This window comes from Narcine bancroftii, chromosome 5, assembly GCF_036971445.1.
Source record: "Narcine bancroftii isolate sNarBan1 chromosome 5, sNarBan1.hap1, whole genome shotgun sequence".
Lineage (NCBI taxonomy): Eukaryota > Metazoa > Chordata > Chondrichthyes > Torpediniformes > Narcinidae > Narcine > Narcine bancroftii.
In genome coordinates this window covers 85834819-85856928 of record NC_091473.1, presented here as the reverse complement: position 1 = coordinate 85856928, position 22110 = coordinate 85834819, and the positions used below count along the sequence as shown (strand labels likewise).

General features: G+C 37.6%; 1 protein-coding gene across 4 annotated transcripts in view; it reads right to left on the bottom strand.

Annotated features, from left to right (window-relative positions):
• Positions 1-22110, bottom strand: part of dhx9 (DEAH (Asp-Glu-Ala-His) box helicase 9) — a 134513-nt gene that overhangs the window by 83891 nt on the left and 28512 nt on the right. For 3 of the 4 annotated variants that reach the window (XM_069938191.1, XM_069938193.1, XM_069938192.1), the window contains 5 exons: positions 19897-20037; positions 19456-19555; positions 11873-11976; positions 11553-11701; positions 2003-2049 (listed from right to left, as the gene is read on the bottom strand). In XM_069938191.1, the coding sequence (XP_069794292.1) occupies positions 2003-2049; positions 11553-11701; positions 11873-11976; positions 19456-19555; positions 19897-20037 (541 nt within the window). Of the gene's footprint in view, positions 1-2002; positions 2050-5114; positions 5203-11552; positions 11702-11872; positions 11977-19455; positions 19556-19896; positions 20038-22110 lie in introns of those variants that run through there. The other variant, XM_069938194.1, reaches the window with a different exon arrangement.

Here is a 22110-nt window from a genome sequence, read left to right as displayed (position 1 = left end):
CTTCCTTGTTTTTGAGAGGGAGTGCCACACCCACAATCCCAATCCACTCTGATCAATTTTTGTTACACACTTCCGCCCCTCCAAAGGATACCCCCAACACCTTCATTAAGTCAGATCTGTTTTCTGCTTATGTATCAGAAGATTTTCCATTCCTTAGATTATTTCCTGTTTCTTTGCTGGTATAATGTGCCTTATGCCACCATCACACATGAGCCAATTATTCTCCAGAGTAGAAAATGGATTAGGTTTTATTCATTTCACTGTACTGCAATCGTTGGGACAGAAGACCAACACACATTTAAAATGAACTGTAAAATTTCACCTTAAGACAAGAAACTATTATAAATAATGAGAAAACACTGCAAATCTCTGTTCAACAAGATTCTTACCTGTGAGTTATTGGGGTTATTTTCCCACCTGTACACTCATTCAATGTACTCTTTCCTAAATTTAATACCCAAGGCAAGCTCCCAATATTATGATAAGCATCAACATTCACTTTGTTGGGTAGTGTATAATTTTACATTCATTAAGGGAAAATTGTAATTTGAACAGTTCATGGCTTAAAGAGCAAAACAGTAAAAAATTTAACAAGAAATTAAAGAACTATGGTGATGGAATATTGTTTAAGTGTTTAAAAAGTTTTGAAAAATGTATTTTTATTGAAAATTGATACAAGTTAACCTTGGTTAGAGGGAAGGGTTGGATTATTAGGAGGTTTTTTTCTCTTCCTTTTTTTAATTAGTAGAGATAAACTAGGTAAGATGGGTTTAATGATGGATTATATATATCATAGGATAAGACAAAAATACCTGAGAAAAATAAAATCCCTTTTATTATACAAGGGTGAAGTAGCCCGCTAACGGAGACGTGGACCGGCCCACAAAATAGTCAACGAATGCGGCGACTGCACGGACCTGGGCATGAAACCAGCTGTCATTCCAGATGACCTCCTGCACAACAGGAAGACAGTGAACTGTGGCAGGATTGCCGGCCATTCCCAGGCTGGCACTCTTGATGCAGTGCTCTGACATATAAATGTGACAGCCAGTGCAATAAACCAGTCTTGACTTCAAGGCTTTGGTGTGCGTGTCATTCTTGTCTATGCCTGCGTAGCGCGAACGCTACAAGGGAATCTTAATTATATCTTATCTATTTTCTATTCAACATTAATTTTGGCTATATTCTGGGGAAAAGATTAACTGTTAACTCAATAAAATCATAGAATTCGATGTGTTGAATGGGATATGTAAATAATTATGGTTTATACTTCTGATTTACATTTTACATGTGATATGTATATGATATGATTTGATTTATGTTATTAATTAGAAGATAATGTACAAAGGGTTTTTTCTATTAAACTCAATAAAAATATTTTAAAAAGAAAGAAAATTGATTTAAAAATATAAAAGCAACCTTTTAAAGTTACCATATTTTTATTCTACTCCTCTCCATAAATAGAAACTTTGCAAAAATTAAAAATTCTAAGTTCCCTTGCCAAGAACATTCTCCCAGTTTCATTTTCAATATGGTCCATTTGTTAATACAGATGCTCCTATACTTACAATGGTTCGGACTTACAATTTTTCAAAGTTACGATGTTTGGTGTGACTTGCATTACTGCTATATCTTATGAATAAAATTTTTTTTCAGTGTGGAATAAAAGGTATTCAACATTTAATAAAAGAGGCTTTGTTTTGGATAAATTTGCCCCGCTGTAGGCTATGGTGAGTGCTCTGAGCACATTTAAGGTAGGCTAGACTATGATGTTTGGTAGGTGCAGTACGAAACTCTTTTCCAACTTACAATTATTCCATTTAAGATGATTTTTTCTTGGTGTAGCCCCATCGCAAGTTGAGGAGCACCTGAGCATATGCTTGGCTCAGTCCTTTAGAAACCTTCATTCTGTAATCAACCTTTTATCATAACTGTTATAACAGCTTCCATGCAAGCTTCACAATCAAAACCTGTTCATGGTAAAACTTAAATTGTCACTTACTTCTTCCCAGCTGTCGTACATGAATAGTCATCTCTGCAATAAAACTCCTGCAATGACATGCACAACATCAAATTAACAATACCATCAAATTACTTGAACATGCCTGGTAATACCAAAAGGTGAAATAATTTCCACAAAATAATGCACATGACATTCTAATCAAGGGAAGCCAATATGAAAATTTTAAAATATCTGATTTGATGAAGAAGGAATGTAGGACTTATCAAATTTCTTATTTCACAAGTTTAAAGAGATTTTCCACATACCATATTTTCTTTCTTTCAAGAGTATCAAAATGAACTAAATCAATAATCAATGCAATTACAAAACAAGCATGACCAATTACAACAAAATAATCAAAACATTTGGATGGTGCAGAATATATAGCATTATTTTGCAGTAAAATCACAGAAGAGTTACAGCACCAACAGGACACTTCAGCCCTTCTAGTCTGTGTAAGACCACTTTTTTTTCCTAGTCCCATTGACCTGCACTCAGTCCAAAACCCTCCATACCTGCCCAATCCATATACCTGTTCAAATTTCCCCAAAGTGTTAAAATCGAACCCGCATTTACCACTTTAGCTGGAAGCTCATTCCACACTCACACCAGTCTCAGATTGAACTCCCCCCCCCCAAATGTTCCTCCTAAACTTTCCCCCTTTCACCCTTAAGCCATATCCTCTGATTTGCATCTCACCTACCCTCAATGGAAAAAGCCTATCTGCATTTACTCTGTCTATCCCCCTCATAATTTTAAATAGCTCCATCAAATCTCTCCTCATTTTTTCTACACTCCAGGGAATAAAGTTAATCTTCTCTGCACTCTATCCTATTTATATCCTTCCTGTAGTTAGGTGACCAAAACTGCCTCACCAACGTTTAAACATCTTTAAAATAACTTCCAAACTCCTGAACTCGATACTTTGATTTATGAAGGCCAAAATGCCAAAAGCTTTCTTTACTACCCTATCCACATGTGACACCACTTTCAGGCAATTATGTACCTGTATTCCCAGATCTCTCTGTTCAACCTCACTCCTCAGTGCCCCAACATTTTCCGTGTATGGCCTTTCTGGATTTGTCCTTCCAAATTGCAACACTTCACACTTGTCTGCATTAAATTCCCTCTGCCATTTTTCAGTCCACTTTACCAACTGGTCCAGATCCCTCTGCAAGCTTTGAAAACCTTCTTCACTGTCCACAGCATCTTCAATCTTAATGTCAACTGTAAAATTACTAATCCAACTTACCAATTGTATCTAGGTCACTGATATAGATGACAAACAATGGCCTAATAAGTACTGATCCCTGAGGCACACCACTAGTCACAAGCCTTTAACCCGATAAGCAATCAACTACCACCACTCTCTGGCTTCTCCCGTTTAGCCATTATCAAATCCAGTTCACTACTACATCATGAATAGCAAGCATTTAAACTTTCCTGACTAACCTCACATGCAGGACATTGTCAAAGGCCTTACGAAAGTCTATGTAGTCAACATCCACAGCCATTCCTTCATCAACTTTCCTGGTAACCTCTTCAAAAAGCTCACAAAACCATGTTGGCTATCCCTAAGCAGTCCCTGGCTATCCAAATAATTGTATATTCTATTTCTTAGAACACCTTCCAATAATTTACCTACCACTGATGTCAGGCTCACCAGCCTAAAATTTTCAGGGTTACTTTTGGAGCTTTATTTAAACAATGGAACAACATAAACTAACTGCCAGTCCTCCAACACCACACCCATGGCTAAAGACATTTTAAATATTTCTGTAAGAGCCCCTGAGATTTCTACACTAGCTTCCCCAAAGTCTGAGGGAATATCTTGTCAGGACCTCACCGTACCTACCCACATCATTGGTCCTTGCATGGACCAATGACATTTGGCTGCTCACCCTCCCTCCTGAGAATGCCATGAACTCGATCTGAGATATCGCAGACCCTGGCACCAGAAGCAAAATACCATTCGGGATACTCGATCTCTTCCACAGAACCTCTTTATCTATCCCCCTAACTATGGAATCCCCCATCATTACAGCTTGCCTCTTCTCCTCCTTTCCCTTCTTACCTACATGATCAGTAGAAGACAAAGAGTTTTTATTATCATCATCTACAAGGTGATTTTCTAATTTCAAATATAGTTCAAAAGGAAATCTAGGAGTGACTCACTTACAACTATTACATACCTCTAAGGGGATAGTTGTAATGCAGCATTAGCACATCAGCACACAGCTACCCTTCAATGCAAAAATACTGAATGGCAACAAAGGAAATTTGATCAAAAACTTTTCGTCAAATCTGAATCTTTTTTTTAAAATCTCCCATGAATAATCTTGTCCTGTTGTGCATCACAGTTAACACAGTAGCTTCTATAACTCATACTGTTATCTATTCTAACATAAAAAATGGGTAGTTACATTTGAGTATAAACTCTATAAGCATTTGTGAATCCACTTTCACTAGCAGCAGGAACAAAGTGGACAACTGATGCAGTGAATAAAACAATACTATCAAGAAAATATTGAATTTCCCCATTTTATAAATTTTACAGGCAATTTATAACACTCCATGATCATTTGGAGGCAAACAGACCACTAACCTACATAATCAATTGATATAGATTCAATTACAGACAAATTTAAAACATATACAGACAAAAATAAAACTATTATAGACAGAGGTTAAGCTACACAAATAATTTGTTCCCTTAAAGTATTACAACTTGTCACTTTAAACATAATGTCAGTGGGTCAAATGCAAAAAAGTTACATTCGTGCATATAACATGAAATAAAAGCACCTTGTTATATTGGTAAGAGCATTTTATCAATTATGAATTTCAACCACACATTAGGGTTTAAATGGAAAACTGCTGAGCTGGAACTAGTTTCCTTTTCAGTCAAAAAGATTTAAAAATAATCTGTGTTGTCTTATAATTCAAGTCCAAAAACACACACACTCACGCATGTACACGTTTTGGTTATGCATTTCTGAATACTAATGGTATGCTTAAAAAATTTGATTTTCAATTTAATAATGGAATCCAGTTCTTCTTATCCAGTTTTCCTTTGATACTTAACATGCATCTTTTTATCTGTCCAACTCACTTCTGATCCTATATTTGGTCAACTGAGATCAAGCACAGCAACTTCACGATTCAGAGGAGCCTGTTTATAGGCCCTATATCCACCATTCTTGGATGCCAGTATGTTTCTCTGCCAAGCTCAATAAAGTTCCAATCTCCATCAGCCCTAGGTTCCCTAGAACACCTACAGGAAAAGTGACACCAGAAATCAACAGCTGTGTATGATTGCTTCAACCATCATTCCTACAATGGAAGGATACCATGTGACAGCTTAGTGCAGCCTAAGCAACGTCACATGTTTGCAAAAGAGATTTCTGGTGTCACCGCGCTCCCATAAGATAAAGGAGCGACAGGTTTGTCACTTTCATTCAAAAGATTTATGTCAACATTTTACTCATCAAAACATCTGCCGCATTACAGACTATAATTTAAGAACTTAGTATATACTATTACCTTATTAAAGAATCTATCTCTGAACCTTTACCCCAATGAGTTATTACAATTATAAATAGAAAATATTAGAAACACACAGCAGGTCAACGGGGCATCTGTGGAAAGAGAGAAAATTACCACTTTGGGCTAATGGCCTATCAGAAGTCGAAAATTTAGAAATAAATCGGCTTTAAGATTTAATAAAGAGAAATAGGTTGGGAGGTACAAGAGTTTAATTGATAATTATGGACAATAGTGCAAGTTGAGATAGTAATAGGATAAACTTTTTAAAAGGGTCATAAATGTGATCACAAAATCATTTGAAATTATCAAAGGAAAATATAATTAATGTCAGAAATCTGAAATAATACCAGAAACATTGATTACATTAAAATTTTGATTTTAATGTGAATTCCAGAAGGCTGTAATGCACCCAATCAGAAGAATACGCTGTACCTCAAACTTACTTCGAGTTTTTTTTGGAATATATGAGGTCAAGGACAGAGAATGAGAATATTATGGAAAACTAAACGAGGTAATGCATATGAACTGAACAAAGCTATTTGCAACTCTTAATTAGTCCAAGCTGTGCCAATTTGTGCATCATTAATTGCTTAAGTCATCCCTGGGACCCTTTTCCCCAATCGCTTTGACAGCACTCCAATCTCTGCTTTAAAGCTACCTCCTGCTTTTGACCTGAATGGGGAATCATTAAATTTGTTGACAATGTCCCTCTTTTGTGCACCTTCAAGTAATATTCCTTATTTTTTGTTTCCTTGACTCACCATGCATTTTCCAATGAGATATGTTATAACTTTGCAGTTTCAAAAACTAATTCAACAATTTCAGATAATCAGCATTTAATTTCATATTTCCAGCACGTTAGTTTCCTTTGGTAACTTCAGATAATAATTCTGGTTTTCTAAGTACATCTTCTCCAGGCTGTCCTTTTGCTTCTTTACTTATCCCATATCCTCTTCATTCACTTACAGTATCACCCATTTGACATTTAATTTCTCCTGCCATCTACCCTTTGTTGAATCGTTTCCCTTTTGCTGTCTCCTTCCCTCCCCTTTCTCAGTATTTTAAAACATATTTATGTCTAACTTATATGCATTTTTCTCAAAGGTCATCAGTTTGACATTAAATATTTCTAGTAGATTTTTTTGTTTTATTTCAGTTTTCTAACATCTGCAGTATATTTTGCACATTCATAATGTCGCTACATTTTTAAAAAAATCAACCTTCTGGAAGGAGAAGCAGAATTACAAACCATGTAACCTCCGAAAATAACAAGCAACTTACAGGATCATATATGTCAGTAATCTCCGCAGTTTAGCCCAGGAAATTCATAGTTTTATCCTCCAGAGCAGAGGAAATCACCTGAATGCAGTGTACTGGCACAAAAGTTCAGAAAAAATTGTCGATTTTTAACCCCAATTTGCAGATATATATTCTAACAGAAGTGCTCTTTGCAATCATAGGGGTACCAGGCAATTACCCCCTAGAAAGCTGTATACAAGGCAGGCTGGCTGAGAAACATACTGGCACCACCTCCATGACATATAGAATTATTCAAATTTCAAGCAAACAGAAATTTTCATCAGAAACAGTTTTTCCTCTTAAGTTAAACAAATATAATTTTAAATAGATTAGTACATAATAAATATTATTATTTTGTTCATCTGTCATAAAAATTTAGGAGAACTATACAAATTTATTTGATTTGAATTATCAGTGAAGCAGTCAATCTTCATGTTTTCATAATGAAGCATTAAAAACCAATCCCAGGACATTTCTCATTAAGGAGATAAGGGCAATACAAGCAAGGCCAACATTTATTCTTCATTCCTTACTACCTTGCAGATAGGTAATTATCTTTTTAAACTGGCAGGAGCATTCTGACAAAAGTCATAAAAAAGGGAAATATTGGTAACCCTCAGGCAAGCATTTGTGGAAAGAGAATCAACATTTCAGGTCAGAGGCTCTTCATCAAGACTCTGTTCTGAAATGTTTCTTTCCAAAGTGCTTGGCTTTTTGGTTGCTGCCAGCATTTTCTACTTTTATTTCAGATTTTCAGTACTTTGTTGGAATATCAAAAAGTGAAAAATCAAAAATGTAGAAATATAAAAAGCAATGGTTTTGGATCTGATTTAAATCCAATGACATTTTAACACAGGATAATAAGTGACTAAGATACCAACATGAGTCAGCAGGCAACAGAAAAACCCTAGCCTCTGACCATAGTATTTATATGAATCGTCCAAATAGGAGGATGTTAATGGAAAGTCCAGGATGTTATTGGTTGGGTGGTTTTGGAGGGGGCGTGGTGAAGAGATGTAGAAGGATTATGGATGAATGTCAAGGGTAGCTGCCATAACCCAAGTATCACATTTTGGTGTCAAAATAAAATAAATAATGTGACCTAAATGATAAAAACCTAACAAAGAAAATTGCTTAACATTATGCAACATTTCAAACTATATAAACAAGGCAAACTGCACTATAAATCATGAAATAATCTGCTCGAGGAACTCAGGTGGTTGGGCACCATTAGAGAAAGAAAAACGATTGTCAATGTTTCAGGAACCCTTCAAGACTAGGCAGACTAATAGTTCAGCCCCAAGCAGAAGGGCTGAAGGGCCAGTTTCTGTGCTTGTAATGTTCTATAGTTCTATGGCCTGGTCTGGCCCATGCCCAATATGTGACATTATATGCGTGACAGGAGAACATTTTCTGTTGGGACATTACCATAAGATGGCACAGTTGGTGTAGTGTTTAGTGTCCCGCTTTTACAGCGCTAGGAAAGTGTTCCCAGCATAAAGAAGAGTTAAAAATAATAGATCAAAGGAAAATAGATAATATTGAAAAGAATCACAACAAAATACTTCAGATTATGAAAAGGTAGATCATGAAGTTGATTTAAAAAAATAGCCAGAATCTAAAAATTAGGGAGCAAAAAAAGACTGCAAAAGCTTCTATAATTATGCTAAGATTTGATACAAGGTTCTTGCACACACTGAGATAAAAGAAATTATAATGGGGGGAAGAAAAATGTCAGGAATTACACAAATGTTTTCCATCTGCCTTTATTGAAATTAACAGAAAAAATTGAAAAAAGTAGATGGAACAAGGAACTGAAATTAAAATTAATTGTAAAAATGTATCAGAGAAATTAATAGAATTAAAAGCAGATAAATCACCAAGACACAAAAGTTGCCATCTGAAAACTGAAAGAGGTGGCCATGATTATGATGAATACATTGGATGTCATCTTCCAAAATTCTTCCGTTTTTTTGAATGGTTTCATGGATTGAAGCATCACAATTGTAATTCTACCAATTACAAAATTCAAAGGAGAAAATGCAAAACTACACAGACCAGTTAACGACATCAGTGGTGGGGAAAATGCTCAAATTTATTAAGCAAATAGCAGAAGGGCACATAAAAAATGGGAATGAACAAGGTCAATTTGGATTAATGAAAGGGAAATAATGTATGTTACATCTCAGTTTCTTGAGATAATTAATATAACAAATAAAGGAACCAATAGAAGCCCTTCTGAAAAATGTTGCAGAGAAAAGAAATTGATGAAGATAGAGCATTAAATGTGGTCTACCTGGATTTTAGTAAGGCATTTGACAAGGTACCCCATGAGAGACTCGTTCAGAGAGTCATGAGGCATAGGATCCATGGAACCTTGGCTGTATGATTAAAAATTGGCTTGCATGTAGAAAGCAGAGAGTAGTTGTGAATGAAAAGTATTCTGCCTGGAAGTCAGTGACTAATAGAGTTCTAAAGGGATCTATTCCTGGTCCCCTGCATTTTGTGATGTTTATAAATGACCTAGATGAAGAAGGAGAAGGATGGGACAGTAAGTTTAGATATGATGTGAAGGTTGGAGGAGTTGTGGATAGTGTTGATAGTGATAGTCAGGATGCAGCGTTGGGCAGAAGATTGTAGTGCACAGTTTGGTTACATTTCTTTATTTGTTTTCAAATGTAAATTGTGTACATTTTTTTTTGCACTTACTAATTAGTGGTAATTCTGCCTTGTCTACAGGAGAAAGAATTTCAGGGTTGTATGCAATGTCATGTTTAAATCTAAAATCTGAATCTGAAAAGTGGCAGATGGAGCTCAATCCAGATAAGTGTGAGGTGATGCATTTTGGAAGATCAAACTAGAAGGTTGAGTACATGGTCGTATACTTAAGAGTGTGGAGGAACAGAGGGACCTTGGGGTCCAAATCCATTCCTCACTCAAGGTTGCCATGCAGATTGATAGGATAGTTAATAAGGCCTATGGGATGCTGGGTTTCATTAATAAAGGGATTGAGTTCAAGAGTCGAGATGTCATGTTGCAACTCTACAAATCTCTGGTGATAACACATAGAGTATTGGGTTCCACTCTGAGGATATGAAAGCTAATGGACAGGGTGCAGAAGAGATTTATCAAGATGTTGTCTGGAGTGGAAAATAAGTCTTATGAACCAAGATTACCAGAGCTGGGACTTTTCTCTTTGGAGCGAAGAAGGATGAGAGGAGACTTGGTTGAGGTTTACAACATTCTTATAGACACCTTTTTCACAGGGAGGGAATAGCAAAAATGAAGGGATATCTCTACAAAATGAAGGGAGTTAAGTTTAGGGGAGACATCAGAACTAAGTATTGTTTAATTTTATTAACAGAGTTGTGAGTGTATGGAATGCCTTGCCAGTGGAAGCTGAAACATTAGGGGCATTTAAGAGACTCTTAGACAGGCAAATGGATGAAAGGAAAATTAAGGGTTATGAGGTAGGAAGGAATTAGATTTTGTTTGGTAGGAATATTTAGGTCAGTACAACATTGAGGGCCAAAGGGCCTGCATTGTGCTATGTTCTCAGAGGTTCTTGGGAAAAATTAGCATATGGGATTGGGGATAATACAGTGGCATGGACAAAGTATTGGTTAGAGAAATATAACAAACAAGCCATTTTTGGTTTGAGATGCTACATATTGGTGCTATGGGCCTGAGACATTCAGTCAGTGTGAATAATTTGGATGAAGAAACAAAACTGTATCATCCAAATTTACTGGTAACACAAAGCCAAATGATAGTATGAATGGTGGAGAGGATGCAGACTTCTTGGGATAAAGGCAGGAGTGTGGCAAATGAAACCTTAATATGGAAAAATTAAATATGCACTATTTGCTTTGAAAAAAAGATAGAAAAGCAGAATATTTTTCCAACAGTATCGTTCAGAGGATCCTGAGTATTCCTGTGTACAAATCTCCACAATTTTAATACCGACAGATCAAGCAATTAGGAAGGAAAATAGAGCATTGGCCACTAAAATAGGATTAAATACAAGATAAAGTCTTACTGCAATTATTCAGTAACGAGCAAGGAAACATTAGAAATATTTAAGACATGGAGTCTCTAACCAAGGAAGGATACTCTTGCACAAAAGGATGTACAAACAAAATTTACCAGATTGATTTCTGGGATTGGAGAGGTCATTGGCACATGAGGAGTGGATATTCTGATGGTATCCATTGGGTGAATTTCAAAAATGAGAAGTGTTCTCAATGAAACATAAAATTACACAATTGACACAAAGATGCTTCCAAATGTTAATATATTTAGAAAAAAGACAGTCTCATAAATCTGATGTTGGTCATTTAAGATCAAGATAAGTAGAGATTTCCACCAATTGCACAATGCAGACTTTGAGTTATCCACCCTTGGATTGGGGAGAAATGGTTCCTGAGCATTTTAAAGACAGATCGTTAGGTTTTTGAAAATTAAGGGAATCAAAAGATTATGGATTTTGCTCAGGAAATCTATCACCTTACTAAATGGCAGAACAGACAAGAGGGCCAAATGCTACTCTGCTCCGTCACCCAATTTAATGTGAATAGGTTGAATACAAAAGATATATGGTGTCACAGAAACCCATTCTGAACTAGGGATTGATAGAATCTCATGAAATAAAAACCTTGAAAAATATTTCTCACATAGTTTACTTTGCAACCAAAATATGCCAAACCTGTTGTGATCAGGTCCCACTTGAGCATATTTATAGTCAGCTTGAATTTTCTCTTTTTGGAAGAATTGGTTCAGTTGGGCTTTGGCATTTTCAAGTGTCCAGTTGCCATGAAGACCAGCATTCAGATCCAAGCCTTCAGACTCCAGAGTCTAAATAAAATTTAAAAAAAGACATGAGGAAAAATAAAATAGAAACAAAATTTGTTTCAATTGTTGCTGGGAGCTGATCATGAATTTCTTGTGCATTGACCAAACAAATCAGCCTATGGAAATGACCTACACATTATAATTTTACTTCACATTAAAAACAAAACCACTTACTGCTTGGGCTTCCTGTTCATCTCTTTTTTCATAATATTCTTTTAGATTAGCTCCACGTTCCCAGTAACCATCAAGCCCTCCTCCTTTGACTCCAAAACCAGAATCTAGAAATAAAATAATTTTAATAAATACTGGTTAAACAACATTTTATACAACCTTTCTCACAATACACTCGTAGAACTAGGCCACCGTATCCATAGTGACTATCATTCCATTCCAAACTAATCCTGCTTATCTGCATTAATTCCTTACCCTTACCCTCTGCCATGCTCATTTAAGTATCTACAGAATGCCTAATGAACGTTATTACTGTTTCTGCCTCTATCACCTCCTCCGGCAGCTTATTTCAGATACTGTCTATTCTACATTAAAAATTTACCTCTCAAATCTTCTTTAAACTTCCTTCCTCTCATCTTAAATCTACGCTCTCGAGCTTTAGCATAGTATCGAAGAGGAATTTAAAATTTAGAGAAATTAATGTCTATCATGCAACCTTGTAGCCTCCTACACTCATGGAAAATCAACTTAGTCTATCCAATCTCTCCAGATAACTCAAGCCCTCCAATTCAGGTAACATCCTTCGGAATCTTTTCTGCAGTCACTTCCATTCAAGGCTAATTTATATTTTGAAGATGAATGACACAGATCATGTTAGAGGGTGTATAAAAACTAGTCAGTGTATCACAAGGCATGAACTGGTTGCCAATAAAGGTGTGGTGCTTAGAAATTTAAACTCTGAAGAAACATTTTATTTTACTATCATTTCAGAAGGATAAAGTGCAGAAGGTTAATCATCCCTTCAGCAAAGTGACAATGCCATTATTAGTTTTCTTTCTTACTCTGAATGAAACGAACACTTCATTTTAACACCATAATAACTAACAGCTTGCACAGTTGAACATGGTGTATTTACATGTTCAAATTAATAAGGTTCCTCAAGGAACTACTCATGCGAAAATTTGAATGTAGACAAAAAAAATTGTTTTGTGCGTAATGTGAAGGTGGGAAAGTCAAGGAAAGGGCAAGAATAAAATACTTCAGAAGCTGATGATTCATTTATTATTCTTAATAAAATACATAAAATGAAATACATTGTCAAGTGTGCATTAATAATCAACTCAAAGTACAAGCCATAAAGGTTATTGAATTGATGCTACAAAAATATAAACTGGACAAAATGAAAAATCAGTGCCAGATGCAATTCTGGTCTTGTATATGAATGCACGGAGAATAAGGAATGAAATGGATGAGCTTGAGGCGCAAATGGACATTGGAGGATATGATGTTATCGGAGTAACAGAGACTTGGCTGCAGGAGGGACAGGGTGGGAAATTAATGTTCCAGGGTAAATGTTCTATTGAAAAGACAGAAAGTTAGGTAGAGGAGGTGGTTGGTGAAGAATGAAATTCAGGCACTGGAAAGGAAAGACATTGAATCAGGTGGAGTAGAGTCTGTTTGGATAGAGTTGAGAAATTGCAAAGACAAAAGAACCATAATGGGGGGGGGGGGGGGGGGGGGTGGTCATATACAGACCTCCAAACAATGGCTCAGATGTGGGAATCAGTATAAATAACGAATTAAGAATGGCATGTCAGAGTGGAAGTGATACAGTAGTTAAGGGCGACTTCAACTTGCAAGCGAACTGGGAAAATCAAGTAGGTATGGGAAAACTAGAGAGCGAGTTTATAGAATGTCTCAGAGATACATTCTTGGAGCAGCTGGTGTTGGAACCTACCAGGGAGAAGTCGATTCTGGATTTGATACTGTGCAATGACATGAAGTTAATAAGGGACCTTGAGGTAGGGGTGCCATTAGGTAATAGTGACCATAGTATGATTACTTTTAATCTGCAAATGGAAAGGGAGAAAAGAAAGTCAGAAACTACATCTAAATAAGGGTGACTATACAGCTATAAGAGAGGAGCTAGCCAAAATAAAATGGAAGGACATTCTAGCTGGGAGAACAACTGGGCAAAAATGGCATGTAATTCTCGACATTTTTCACAGGATTCAGAATATATTCATTCCAAAGAGGAGGAAAGTCCCTAAGAAGAGCAAAAGGCAGCCAATGCTGACAGTATCAGGTCCAAAAGAAATAAGTATAAGATGGCAAAGCAGAGTGGGGGGTGTTAGAGGATTGGGAAGCCTTTAAAAAAGAGAAACTAAGAAAGTCATTCGGGAGGGGAAAATGAAGTACGAGAGTAATTTGGCAAGTAATATAACATAGGATAGCAAAAGGTTCTTCAGTTACGTTAAAAGGAAGAAATTGGTCAGGGCCAAAATTGGGCCCTTAAAAACAGAGAAAGGTGAAATTATCAATGGAAACATGGAGATGGCTGAGGAATTTAACAAATACTTTGCATCTGTTTACACCAAGGATAAAGGTTATGATCAGATAAGGGGTAGGGGTCAAGCAGTATCTAGGGACTTGGTGAAATTACCTAAGGAAACGGAGAATCTGATGAATATTGTTAGGTCTGCTTTGTTCAAGAATGAGTGAGTCAGACACCAGACTGAGTCGAAATCAAGGTTCTTTATTACCGGATTGTAACACTTACAACTAACAGTGTTAGTTGGAGAAGGCGCATTCTCCTGATATCAGCAAGTGGTGTTTTTTTATACCTCAGGACACATACTTAGTAAATTATCACACCATTACACTGTCCAATGAATAAGCTGTTGCTACCCTTCACTGTTAGTCTGCTGCTCATCAGCTTGTTAGTGCCAAGCTTATCTTGAGTGTACAAGGTCACATCTGCATTCTGTTACTCCTTAGTACTGGGTGACTCCTTCTCCGGTCCCATCTCATGATGTTTTTACCTTACAATATCCTGATCCAGAAGCAGGTGGTTGTGGGCAAATTGTTCGAACTGAGGCCTGATAAGTCCCCTGGGCCTGGTGGGCTGCATCCCAGGGAGCTTAGAGAGGTTGCTCTGGAAATTGTGGAAGCACTGGTTGACATTTTCCAAAATTCTTTGGATTCGGGGGAAGTCCCTGCAGACTGGAGAGTGGCTGATGTTGTATCACTTTTTAAGAAGGGAGGGAGAGAGAATACAGGAAATTATAGATCGGTCAGCCTGACGTCGGTGGTGGGGAAGATATTGGAATCCATCATTAAAGGAGAAATAGCAGAACACTTAGGAAGAAATAATAGTATCGGTGCTGGTCAGCATGGGTTCCTTAAAGGAAAATCCTTTGATAAAGTCCCACATAGGAGGCTAGTGACCAAAATCAAGGAGCATAGTATCAGGAGTAGGATGCTGTCATGGATAGATAGTTGGTTGAGAAATAGGAAACAAAGGGTTGGGATAAACGGGTCATTTTCTGGATGGCAGAATGTGACGAGTGGGGTCCCGCTGGGATAGGTGCTGGGTCCTCAGTTGTTTATCATTTATGTAAATGATTTGGATGAGGGGATTAATAACTACATATGGAAATTCGCAGATGACACTAAACTGGGTGGCAGTGTGAGGTGCGAGGAGGATGTCAGGAAATTGCAGGGGGACTTGGACAGGTTAGGGGAGTGGGCGGAGAAATGGCAGATTAAGTTTAATGTGAGTAAATGCGAGGTTGTCCATTTTGGAGGCAGAAACAAAAGAGCAGAGTATTATTTAAATGGAGTTAAGCTAGGGAGTGGGGTAATGCAAAGGGATCTAGGCGTACTTGTTCACCAGTCATTGAAAGCTAGCATGCAGGTTCAGCAAGCGGTGAAGAAGGCAAACGGTATGTTGGCTTTAATAAAGAGGAGATTGGAGTATAGGAGCACAGAAGCCCACCTGCAGTGGTACAGGACCCTGGTGAGACCTCACCTGGAGTATTGCATCCAGTTCTGGTCCCCATATTTAAGAAAGGACGTACTTGCTAATGAAGGAGTGCAGCGCAGATTTACAAGGTTAGTTCCCGGGATGGCAGGATTGTCATACGCGGATGGGTTGGAAAGACTGGGATTATATGCAATGGAGTTTAGAAGGATGAGGGGAGATATGATTCAGGTATTTAGGATTATCAAAGGGCTTGAAAGGGTGAAATCAGACTACATGTTCCCAATGATGGGAGAGACCAGGACTAGAGGGCATATTTTAAGAATACAGGGAAGGCTATTTAAGACAGAAATTAGGAGAATGTTTTTTTTACCCAGAGAGTTGTGGATCTGTGAAATGCATTGCCACAAAGGGTAGTGGAGGTGGATTCGCTGGATAGATTTAAGAGAGAGTTGGATAAGGCTCTTGTGGGCAGGGGAGTTAAGGGTTATGGGGATAAGGCTGGTATTAGTTATTGAAAGAGAAAGATCACCCATGATCCGATAAATGGCAGTGCTGGCTCGACGGGCCAATTGGCCCACTCCTATTGTCTCTTGTAATACAGACCAATCCAGAGGACTCCATGCACATACAAATGGATCAACGTCTGTCACCACATAAATGACACAGAAATATTAAAAAGCTGAAATGTAATTGAATATTTGGTATTCAATAAGTCAAATCACAGATAATGTTGATTTGGCAATCTTGATCTCAATTAAAAATTGATAAGGGAAAGAGAAAGTTGAAAAATATTTTTAAAAATGTTGTGGGGGAATTATTTTTATTCTTAGCCTTTTTAACTCAGCAATTGCCTTACATTCAGGCCTAACGCTACACAAATTCTTACACATATTCTCAAAAGTACAAAGAAAACAGACTCCCGAATCAAGTTCTCTCTGAAATCAATATTTAATAAATTGGAATCAACTGCAGTTGTTTATGGAAGAGAGCAACACTCAATATTTCTATCAAGAGAGGTGCAAATCCACAATTAATCTCTCAAATTTCATTTGCTCAGGTAATATTATCTCTCTACCAAACCATTCTAATAATAAATCTCATACTTGATAATAAGCAAATTTGGTAATATACCAAATTTCTCTCTAAGTCTATTAAACGAAAGAAATGAACCTACTTCAAAACAATCTTCCTCTAATATCACTCCTTTTGATTCCCAATTCTTCAGATAAGGATTATTCATAGAAAATGAAATTAGATGATTCTAATATAACAGTATTTTGGCTGAAATCTTACCTTTCGATCCTATAAGCTGATTCCACTTATAGGATACACCCATCAAATGTTTCAATACTGTTCAATACTGGCAGTATATGCCGTTGTAGAGGCAAAGGATTCCATTTATATATAAAATAATGTATTGATCTTTCCTGAATTTGATCCATCTCCATCTTCGCCCACATCGGAGGTTGGTCAATATCAAACAGCCTATTAATAAACTTTAATTGTGCTGCTTGATAATAATTTTGAAAATGTGGTAATTGAAGACCTCCCAAGTCATACCTCCATGTCAACTTCTGCATAGAAATTATAGATAACTTACCTTTCCATAAAAACAAACAAACTATTTAATTCCTTAAAAAGTTTTCCCAGTATACCACTTGGAATAGATTGAAGCAAATATTGAATGAGAGGGTATATATTCATTTCGATACAATTTACCCAGTGTTAACGGTAACTCCTTCCATCAATTTAGATCAAACTTAATCTTATTCAATAATGGTATATAACAAACTATATAAATTTTGATACTCTTTATCCACTATTACACCCAAATACTTAATTTTATTTGACCATTTAAACTTTGTGAGTTGTTTACAATCTGACTAATCTCCATTTGATATTGGTAATATCTTATTTTTATCCCAATTTACTTTATAACCTGACATTACCTCAAATCGTTTAAACAAATTTTGTAGTGGTTCTAAAGAATTTTTAGGTTGAGACAAATATATCAACATATCATCTGCAAACAGATTAAGGGAAAAAAGGGATTTGTTTCAGAAATGTATTTGTTATTACAGGAAAGATGAAAAAGGTAGATATATTTAAAATAAAGGATAAATGGGAGAAGGATTTATCTATTCCTATTTCTGTAGAGGAGTGGCCTGATATGTGTTTGAATAGTGTTACGAAATTAATTAACGTACAATATAATTTAGTTAATTATAATTTTCTTCATCAGTTATATTTAACTCCTGAAAAATTGAAAAAGTATGCATTTAGTGGGTCAGATTTGTGTTTTCGATGTGGCGATCAGATAGGTACTTTTTTTTCCCCACACTCGGTCTGGGAATGTAGAAAGGTTAAGCCCTTTTGGGAATAAGTCATGAAATTTTTGTGAGATTTATTCCAAATAGATTTATATGTGGATCTATGGGTAGACTTATTGGGATACATGAATACAACTACGGCAAATTTACATTTGGAGAAACCTCAAATTGCATTTATTCGTTTAGGATTGACGATGGCTAGAAAGTGTATATCTATAACTTGGAAAAATGATGTCAAATTGAAAGTACAAAGATGGCACAATGACATTCAATCATGTATTTATTTAGAAAAAATAACGTATAATTTGCGAAATAATTAAAGATGTGGAGTTTGTATTTGGAATGCATGAGTTTAGATGTTAAGTAAAAGCCTTATATGTGTTGAAAGATGTAAATAGAGGGCACACCGTACCACAACCTGTTATTATATGATTTTTTAAAAAATATTAGCTCCACAGGGGGTAGGGTTACAAGGGGTTGGATAGATGGGTGGGGGGGAGGGTAGTAGAGGGTAGTTTTAGACTATAATTTGTTTTTTTTTGGTTTTGTAAAATTCTTAAATAAACTTTTCCAAAAGTGTAAATGCAAACAAGTATTTAACAAAAATCACAAGTTAGATGAGACAGAAGAAAATATTGCTGTAGAAATACTGCTTTTCACCATTTTGTCAAAATTATGATCCATCTGAATTTAAGGAAATACATTAGATTCATAATTTATTGTCATGAACAAGTCATAAAATTCAGTGCATTGTGACAGAATCATAGAGCAAACATTCATATTGTGAACCATCTTACAACAATAACATTAAAAAAATTAAAATAGTAGGGCATGAAAAGTAAGACAGTGTCTTTTGTTCATTGATTATTCAGGAATCTAATATCAGAAGGGTGTGCTCGTCTTTAGGATCTTGTACCTTTTTCCTGATGTAGCAGAATGAAGAGAGCATGGCCTGGGTGGTGTGGGTCTTTGAGGATAGAGGGTGCTTTTTTAAGACACCACCTCATGTAGATGTCCATGATGGAGTGAAGTCTGGTGCCTGTGATGTCACAGGTCAAATTAACAATCCACTAGAATTTTTCCTTGCTGTGAGATTTGGAGCCTCCATATCAGGCAGTGATGCAACCAGCCAGTATGCTCTCCACAGTCCACCTGCAGAAGTCTTTGGGAGTCTTCGGTGACATACCAAATCTCCTCAAGCACCTCACAAAGTTTTGCCGCTGGCTAGCCTTCTTCATGATTGCATCAACATGGAGGCTCCAGGACAGATCCTTGGAAATGTTGACGTCCAGGAATTTGAAGTTCTTGACACTCAACTACAGAGCCCTCAATGAGGACTGGGTCATGTTCCCCTTAAGTCCACAATTATCTCCTTGTCCTGATGTTCTTTCTATTTTGCAAATTCACAAATAGGAACAACTGAAGTACATTATAAAAAGCCTGGAAAACAAAAGACACACCCTTTGGGGGAAAAAAAGACAAAGACTCACCAGCTCCTTGCTGCATCGCTAACTGAGCAGAGGGAACACTGGCAGACAATTCCCCAGGCGCACCACTTTCACTGCCATCGATGGCATTTGGTTCAATTCCCTATCAAAATTAAATATATGGTCTATAAATATTCCTAAACAATTATGTTTTTAGTTGTTTTATATATCTGTGATATACCAAAGCTTTTCTATCAAAATATAAATTTTGGTGAAGTAAAAGTAATAGCCAAAAGTATACAAAAAATGAATCATATTTAAAAATTTGTTTTTTCCTAACATTGCCTGGTCTCTAAAATTTGTTGGCATTCACATAGAACTGATTCAATAGCAAAAGGCAAACTAATATGAAAATATATAAAGTATTTATATCTGTTTTACAAACTCTAATTTGGGGATGGGGAGGTAGAGAGAAAAGTTCATCAAAACTACAAATGTACTCGCCTTCAAGCTGGGAACCTCATCTGCTTTCATCTCTCCAGTCCTAACCAGGTAATTGACAAAGTCTCGAGCAGCATTTGTCTGGGCATCCTTTTTGCTGGTTGAATTTCCCATACCTGTGTAATTAAACCCATCTACTCGGACCTAAGAGGGAAACAATTTGATGGATGAACATTCTCAAATTCTTTTTCATGCCTGGAGTATAACACGAAGTTCTGAACACACCGTGACTGAAGTAAAAACACAATGCTAGAGAAATTCAGGTCAAACAATGTACTTTAAGTTGCAAAGATACGTTGCAAAGTTATGTATCTTTATCCTTGCTACATAAAGTACACTGTTTGACCTGCCGTTTCTCCAGCATTCCCTTTATACTTATTTAAAGCAATCAGTTATGTTATGTAGTGTATTGTTGCTTATAGCAAGTATCAGACTATTAAAATGAACATTACACTCAAAATTTCAAGAGATACCAATCAACGAAATTGAAAGAACCAAACAAAAACAAGAGCAAAAACAAAAGAAATTGAATACATAGCCCATTAAATCTGCTTCACCTTTCAATAAGATCAAAGTTTATCTTTTCTTTTTCCAATCTTTTTATTGGTTTTAATATATGCAAAATACATAGGTACATATGATAATAATAAAGTAAATTAATATCAAGTTGTGGTGACACACCGCCATGGCAACAGGCTGGAGCTCCGCACAAGCCTGCAGACCGCACAGCGGCACTGGCCTCAAAAAGTGAACTGGTGGTCATATAGCTAAGGCAGCATGGGGGGAGCATCCTCAACAAGGCACTGGCCCCTGCTGCACAGCCAACAGCTAGGAGACAGCGTGTGGGGAAGAAGGCATTGTAATGCAAGAAGGGGGCTTGTGCGCAGGAAACTTGCTATTGTTATGTGGGCAGTGACATCAGTTGATGGGCCAAACGGCGAGAACACCAACAGTATAAAAGCAGGGCTTCAGCCCCGATAAAACTGCTATTCCTCACTACACCCATGGGTGTCTTTCTTCAAGTAGTGCACGGCTACAATTGGTGACCCTGACGGTTTAGACGGCATCTAAACCCAATGATGAGAGAGCCGGCACCAGCCCTGAAGTTGCTGACCTTCTGGACGAATTGGCCCCACGTCTGGTTCAACCAGGCTGAGGCACAGTTTCAGATCTGGCAGATCACAGCAGAGTCCACCTGGTACTACCACGTGCTGAGCACCCTGGAACAGGACACAGGGAGCCAGGTGGCCAATTTCATCCAGGAGCCCCTACACCATCTTCAAAGAGCTGCTTATCGAGACTTTTGGGCTCTCACAGCGAGAGAGAGGAACATGTTTGCTCCACTTAGACGGGCTGGAGGATAGGCCTTGATGAATGATATGCTGGCCAAAACTGGGAAGCGTGAACCCTGCATAATGTTTGAGCTGGTGTTCTTAGAGCAATTACTTGAATATGTCCAACTGCTCCTGACGGACACCGACTTCAATAGCCACTAAAAAGTCGCAGCACAAGAAGATATCTTGTGGAAGCAAAAGAGAGTGCTCAGGGCCCGTGGGGCTCATCTATCAGAGCAGTGGTTCCTCGTGGACACAGGAGCAGAGCTCAGCATCCTGCCCCCGTTGGGGCAGGAAACCAGAAACGGGCAAGTGGGCCCCACGTTGAGAGCTGCCAACAGCACCATCAGGACCTATGCCACGCACAGGGTCCAAATGCAGTTGGGTGGCAGCCTTTTTTCGTGGGTTTTCACATTGGCAGCAGAGGAACAACCACTCCTTGGGGCAGATTTCCTGCACGCCCAAAGCCTGCTGGTGGACATGAAAGGTCGGAGACTCGTCCATGCAAATAAATTCCAGACCTTCCCTCTCAAGGACACCAGACACCCAGCCCTCCACCTGGACTTGGTGCAGCATTCCACAGATGAGTATGCCAATTGCCTCATGTAGTCCCTGACAGTGCTTACCCCACAGTTCACCTCAGAGATGCCCAAACATGGTGCAACATCACATCCTGACCCAGGGCCAACCGCTCCACACAAGAGCCAGACGACTGCCCCCTTAGAAGCTCCAACTAGCTAAGGAGGAGTTCAAAAAGCTGGAAGAACTGGGCAGCGTACGGCAGTCAGACTGCCCATGGGCTTTTTCACCTACACACAGTCTCCAAAGCCACTGGGGTTGGAGACGGTGCAGCAACTATACCTCATGCCGCACATACAGAACT